Source organism: Myotis brandtii, unplaced genomic scaffold (genome assembly GCF_000412655.1).
Source record: "Myotis brandtii unplaced genomic scaffold, ASM41265v1 scaffold1161, whole genome shotgun sequence".
Lineage (NCBI taxonomy): Eukaryota > Metazoa > Chordata > Mammalia > Chiroptera > Vespertilionidae > Myotis > Myotis brandtii.
Window position 1 is genome coordinate 165,829 of NW_005354015.1, and position 7,755 is coordinate 173,583.

General features: G+C 37.7%; 1 protein-coding gene across 1 annotated transcript; it reads left to right on the forward strand.

The window, feature by feature from the left end:
* Positions 1-2,533: 2,533 nt before the first annotated feature.
* Positions 2,534-3,524, forward strand: LOC102242798 (olfactory receptor 7G1-like). Its single transcript, XM_014528522.1, is given in 2 exon segments — positions 2,534-3,484; positions 3,486-3,524. Coding segments are annotated over 2 exon segments (984 nt in total). The 5' UTR covers positions 2,534-2,539.
* Positions 3,525-7,755: the final 4,231 nt, after the last annotated feature.

Here is a 7,755-nt window from a genome sequence, read left to right on the forward strand (position 1 = left end):
TTAAAATTAATAAAGTGGGACAAAACATATCACTGTTAGTCAAAATTAAATTACATAAGAATACCAATTGTAAATGACATGTACCATATGGTTCTGCTTATGATAGCTATTTAAATGTAAAAGAATGCATTTAGTTATGGAACAATAATACTAATTCTAATAGAAATGGTAGGGGAATCATGTATCTGAAGTGGTGGCTACCCTGGGGAAGGAAAACAATCAAGATTGTGCACATTCATGATGGGGGGGCTTCATACATACCTGTATTATTCATTGCAATAAATTCACCTTCAATGAGGATAATGTGGGTACCTAGTACTTTGTTATCTCTTTATTTTGTTGTTCTTTAATAAGTTATGTCTTTTAAATGTGTGTATATTTATTTTTGTCATATATTACTACCTGAGGAATGTTCAATGAATATTTTCAATATTCTCATGCTGTACACTTTTCATCATGCCACATCTTTTCTTATATAGGTTTTTCTTATTTATATAGGTTTTTCTTATCTATTCACTTTATTATTTAATTCATTTCATTTGCTACACATTTCACCATATGTTCATGCCAAATGAATATTGATATCATTCATGTTTACTTCATCCCTCTTCGCACAGGAAGTGTTATGAGATGGAGTTTCCTCTCAGAAACTCACACCTGAAATTTGCAGTTTCCATACTGAAGCTATTTTCTCTTTCTATTTCTCTCCTTAGCTTGCCCACCCATTGCTTCCTTCTGAGGAATAACGCATGCCAGGTGCTGTTGTTCATGGACAAAAAAGGCCACACACACAAAATAGGAGGAGTCAGTACAAGGGTCCTATGGACCAAGTGCTGCGCCGGCTGCTGCCCCTCTGCCCAATGCTCATCACCTCAGCAGCCCCATGAGCTTCATGAAACTTCCCACTAGAGTGATGGCGAACCTATGACACGCGTGTCAGAGGTGACACGCGAACTCATTTTTTTGGTTGATTTTTCTTTGTTAAATGGCATTTAAATATATAAAATAAATATCAAAAATATAAGTCTTTGTTTTACTATGGTTGCAGATATCAAAAAATTTCTATATGTGACACGGCACCAGAGTTAAGTTAGGGTTTTTCAAAACGCTGACACGCCGAGCTCAAAAGGTTCGCCATCACTGCTAGACAAATGAGGGCACCTACACCTCCTATACAGTGGAACAAATTTCTTCATTCACAAAGCAAGCACTGGTTTGGATTACATTTGAAGTGCTTGAGTCTAAAAGATACACCACATAATGGAGGCTGTCACAGGCACTTCTGTCTTTGCCAGGAGAGGGAGGACCACTGCTTCAGAGAGACAAACCTGTTAGGACACCTGATTATTTTATAAGTTTCTTATAAATCTTCATTATCTTGCAAATCTCTGCCTTCAAGGACCAAAACACTTGTTGCTATTTCTATCTGTTTTATGAAGAGCCTATGCATTTCATTCTTTGTCTAATTTAGCTATTTTTTTGTTTTTGTTTTTCTACGTAATATACCACTTGGCACCTTAGGGGAAGAAATCCCTTAGGATGAGATAGAGAATGTGATCAGCATGGCTGTGCAGCTTCTCTTAGACAAAATTCATAGTGCAGATGGATAGCGTATCCATGGGGGAATCTTATGAACTGTATGCTTATAGGCAACATTTTAAAATCTAAGCTCAGGTGCAGAGCGTGGACTTGGATGGATGCCATTACCTGACACACTACTCACACTACTCAATGGCCAGAAGTGAACATACCTTAGGGGATGGGGGAATTGAGGCACTTTTCAAGATAAATATATAAAAATTTTAAAGGAAAATTATGAAATCTGAGTGATGGTTTAGGAATTCTAATTCTCTATTACCCAGAGGCATTAACAGTGATGATCAGTCAGACACAGTCAACTCAGCGTCAGACAACACGTACTCAACTTTGTCTTTTCCTCCCGCTGTATACTTGTGTCCATGATACAGTCTCACCTTTCCTAAGTTTCCCCGTGGATAATAGAGTGATAGTATGATCTAACTCATCGATAATTTGACAAACCCTTCAGATGATTGGGGAACCATATGCTCTGCAAGAGGTATTGAATAACTTCATTCTCATCTTTCTGTTTGAAGGCGAAGGAATATTTCTGAAGGAAATGCCATGTCTTTTCTTTGTTTCAGTCTCAGCACTTGACACTAGGTTATAAACAGAGCTAGTGATCAAATATTTGGGCCAAGAAAGGGAGTGAAGGGAAGAGGAAGAGTGAGAGAGAATGATGACAGGAGAAATCAACAGAGGGAAAGATCTGAGTATTCCCTTAGGTTCACCATCTAAACAACGGTTTTCTTCTTGTTGTTTAATTCCTAGTTTTCAAACTTTAGCAAATATGAAATTCATCTGGAGGGCTTGTTAAAACATAGGTCATCACTCCAGGAGTTTAATGCAGTAAGTAGTACCAAGAATTTACGTTTCTATCAAGTTGCCGTTGGATGTTACTGTTACACTCCTGGGGACCATTCAGTTTATTTTATTTTCTCCCATCTGTTCCATCAGGTTCATGAACAACATGTTACCTGGAAACCAAACAGACGTTTCAGAATTCCTACTGCTGGGATTGACAGATGATCCGGAATTGCAGTCCCTCCTCTTCTACCTGTTTCTGTCCATCTACCTGGCCACTGTTCTGGGAAACCTGCTCATCATCCTGGCCGTCATCTCCGACTCCCACCTGCACACACCCATGTACTTTTTCCTCTCCAACCTGTCCTTTACTGACATCGGCGTCATCACAGTCACCATCCCAAAGATGCTGGTGAACATCCAAGCACAGAATCAGAGCATCACTTATATAGGCTGCCTCACCCAGATTGGCTTTGCCCTGGTTCTGAGTGGATTTGAGAATTTTCTCCTTGCAGCCATGGCCTATGACCGCTATGTGGCCATTTGTCACCCCTTGAGGTACACAGTTATCATGAATGCCCATCTCTGTATTCTGCTCATTGTACTCCCACTGTTCCTTAGTACAGTGGCTGCCTTGCTCCACAGTCTGATGGTGTTGAGGTTGTCTTTCTGCAAGGACCTGGAAATCCCTCACTTCTTCTGTGAGCTTGCTCAGGTCCTGAAGCTCGCATGTTCTGACACCCTCATCAATAACCTTCTGACATATGTCCTTATAAGTCTGTTTGGTGGTATTCCTCTGTGTGGAATCATTTTCTCTTATAGTCAAATTGTCTCCTCTGTATTGAGAATCCCATCACTGGGGGGAAAGCTTAAAGTTTTTTCCACTTGCAGGTCTCACCTCTCAGTTGTCTCCTTGTTCTATGGAACTATTTTTGGTGTGTATATTAGTTTTTCAATTGCTGAGTCATCCAGGAAGACTGCAGTGGCTTCCATGATGTACACTGTATTTCCTCAAATGATGAATCCCTTTATCTATAGCCTGAGGAACAGGGACATGAAACAAGCCTTGAAGAAACTCGTTGGTAGGATACCTTCTTTTCTGAATTTGTGCCATTTACTTTGGGCAAGGGTTTCTAGAATGAGGGAACATGAAAGAAATCCTGGTTGAGTCACAGTGTTTAATTTTTCCATCACCATTCTTATAAGATGGCTAGACAACATAATGACCAAGTTAATTTTAACTTGAGGTTGAAACCTGACTTTAATTTTTTCCTGGCTCTATGGCACTTGACACAATTTTAATCTTCTAAACTTAATTTCTTAGCTCAGGGTCTATAGAAGCAAAGCCTGAGGCAAGGGTTCTAGTTGTTGGGGTCCAACCCCAACAGGTCCAGGGGTCCCCAAAGGTGTGGGCGGAGTCGGCGAAGAAGGAATGACACGGAGACAGCCTTCAGTTGATCAGCAGCCTAGCCAGGATCTGTCCAGGATCTCCCCAGCCAAGTTCTGGTTAGGATCTCCAGCGAAGTTCTGGTTAGGAACTGATTTTTTTTCCTGGCTCTATGGCACTTGACACAATTTTAATCTTCTAAACTTAATTTCTTAGCTCAGGGTCTATAGAAGCAAAGCCTGAGGCAAGGGTTCTAGTTTTAGAGATTTTTTTTTTTTTTTTATCACTCTCACAGGTGGAAAGTATTGGAACAAGGCTGTGGTGATATCTAGAGGATAGCTTCCAATTGTTCCATGGAAGGGTCGTGTTAATTGCACCCTGGAATTAGGCCTATAGTAGACTAAGAAAACTGAACTTTCATATACCCATTTGGTAATAAAATTGATCATTTGCTGATATACTATATTCTTTTGAGAAACATTATCAGCTACTATACTGTTTCATTATCTATGAAATCTGCATAATTAGATTATGTCAGTGGTTTGAAAAGATCGTGAGGTATTTGAACTTTATCAGTGAGGAAGTCTTCATTTCTAATAATAAAAGAACCTTTCACTCTAATGTGCCCAAGCAATAAAGAGAGTTAGCTTTCGTGAGGACTTTACAGGTAAGAAATGCATAGGAACTGGATTGTAGGGACTCATTCAATCTGCGAGGTGTTGTCTTGTCCTCAGAATCACCAGGTAGTGTCACCAGATGGAGATGTCATAAGGGTACCTGATGCCTGAGAAAGAACTCTTTTTCTTCTTTAAGTCAGATAATTATAGATTTTCCATGGAGTCAACCAGAATATATCTCTGTAGTGGGTGAAATAGTGGCCCTGAAAAGTATGCCCACTTTCTATTTTTCCTAATTCATTAAAATTATATGATATATTGGGGGAATGCTACTTAGTTGGACTTGGGGTATTTGTAGAAGATGACTTTATCTCAGATTATATGGGTAGGCCCTTAATATAATCATACGTATGCTTATAAAATAGACCTAACAAAAATTACACAGAGAAAAGGAGAAGGCAATGTAACATGGCAGTGGAAATTGAATTGATGCAGCCAGTATTTGATTTCTAGTATTTAATCAGTTTTTCCAGATTTTTTGTGATATCAAAACATATAAGATTCAGGTGTATAATGTGTTGATTTGATACATTTATGTATTGAGAAATGATTATCACCATAGCATTAGCTAAAACCTCCATCCTGTTACCTAATTACCATTTTACCATTTCTCTTTGTGATGAGAACATTTAAGATCTACTCTCTTAGCAATATTCAAGTATAGAACACAGCCTGATTAGTTATAATCATCATGCTGTACATTATATCCTCAGAACTTAACCTTATAATTGGAAGTCTGTACCCTTTGACTAACATCTGCCCATTTCTTCCACCTTCCATACCCTGGTAACCCACATTCTATTCTGTGTCTAGATTCCACATAGAAATGATATTATACAGCCTGACTTATTTCAGTTAGCATGATGCTTTTGATTTTCATCCCAATTGTTGCAAACAGCAGGATTTCCTTATGTCTTATAGCTGAATAATATTTCATTGGATATGGAGATATCTATACCTATCTCAAATCTTCTTTATCCATTCATGTGTTGCTGGACACGGTCACTCAAGTTGTTTCTATAACTTGGCTATTGTGACTAATGCTGCCATGAACACAGGTGAGCTCTATGAGATCCCAATTTCAATCCTTTTGGATCTATACACATCAATAGGAATGCTGGATCACAGGGCACATTCTCATGAAAAAACAAATGTCCAATGCCTCCTTTGGCCTCAATTAAATTTTCACTACTCGACAGACATGGTCACTCTAGTTGTTTCTATAACTTGGCTATTGTGACTAATGCTGCCATGAACACGGGTGAGCTCTATGAGATCCCAATTTCAATCCTTTTGGATCTATACACATCAATAGGAATGCTGGATCACAGGGCACATTCTCATGAAAAAACAAATGTCCAATGCCTCCTTTGGCCTCAATTAAATTTTCATATAGGTGAGGTGTTACTTGGTACTATTTTTCTGTATGTTCCAGAACCAAAGCATTTTACTCACTATAGCTCCATATTATCTACTATTTGGTAAAGCAAATGCTTCACTTTGTTATTTGCCATCAAGTAGAATAATCTTTCTCTATTGCTCTTTTATACAAAGTTCAAAATCAGCTTCTCCAATACAATAAAATTCTAGGATTTGTCTTACATTTAAAAAGCTATTGGGGAAAATTAACATCTCTATGATATTGTGTATATCTATTCCATTTAAAAATATTCTTCCCATTTTTGTGTTTTGCAGTAAAATATTATCAATTTTTCCACAATGTACTTTCATATCTTTTCTTAGACTCCTTTCCAGGTATTTATTTAACTTTTTCTTAAAAGTGTCTTTTAAGCATCAAACAGACTGTCAAACTACAGCAGGAAGGCCAGGGAGGGTTGGGGGGTGGGGGTGGTGGTGGTGGTAAGAGATCAACCGAAGGACTTGTCTGCATGCATATAAGCATAACCAATGGACACAAGACACTGGGAGGTAGGGGAGGCCAGGGGAATGTCAAGGGGGTAAAAAAAAAAGGGAGACATATGTAATACTCTTTGTAATACTTTAAGCAATAAAACAATTTTTTTTAAAAAAGAAACAAACAGAAAAGTAATTTTATATATGATAACATTTAAAGCAGCATTTAATATCAGTGAAGGTGATTCAATGAATGAAGTTGGGATAATTGGGTATTTAGTTGGGAAAAAATTAAAGGATGTATCCTTATCTCATATAATGAATGGGTATTAATTCCAGATAAATTAAAGCTCTAAATGCAATAAAAAGAAACCATAAAAGAACATAGAAGAAAATAAATGAAAATTTTGTTACTAATCTGGGGATCAATAATGTACTTGTATAAAAGGTCCAAATGCTTCCGAAGGCCACACAAAGACCCTTGCTTAGCTCCTTAGCATCATCTCTCTCTACTGCCCCTACTCCTCCTCTCCAGTCATGGGAAGTTCTTGCTCCAGGAGATGCACCATGCATGCTCTCTCACCTGAGTGCCTTTGCAATGCTCTTTTTGTCCCCTCTCTCTAATATACTGAACAATTCATCATTTTCCCTCTGATTGTAAATGCTGCATCTATCATATATTAAATTTGGCTCAATGTCATCCCCACCCCCCACCCCCGGATTCTGTTCTGTTCCACTGATTTGTTAGTCTTCTCCTGTGCCAATGACATAATGTTTTAATTATCTTATATTTTTAGGTAGATCTTTATACCTGCTATCTTTATTATAATTTTAAGAAACACTGGAATCAGCTTATCAAATTCTATTAAAAACTCCTCCATTAGGAAAAAAGTGTCTTTTAGAAATTACACTTTCTAAATAAATTTTGCTTTGTAAAGCTATGCAATTAGTATCTGTATAGTATTATTATGAAGAACATTCTCTTGTTCTTTCTAATAAATTATTTATAGTTATTTGCATTCTCCACCTAGGTGCTAATATTACCTATCAATGGTTCATTTTTTTCTCAATGACTCAAACCTGAACTATGTTGCTTATATAGAAGCAGTATTAGCAACTTTTATATATTGTTATTGATTTTTAAAAGAATACTTTTAGTCTTTGACCATTAACTATTTCATTTACTATAGTTTATTTCTGAAATACCTTTTTTTTGGAGCTAAGGTAGTTTCTTTTATTCTTACATCACTGTTTTTATCATCATGGAAGGATGTTGCATTGTTTTTTTCATCTATTGAAAATAATCGGCCCTGGCTGCTTTGGTTCAGTGGATAGAACATCAGCCTGTAGACTGAAGGGTCCCGGGTTCGATTCCAGTCAAGGGCACATGCCTGGGTTGCGGGCTTGATCCCCAGTAGGGGATGTGCAGGAGGCAGCCCATCAATGATTCTCTCT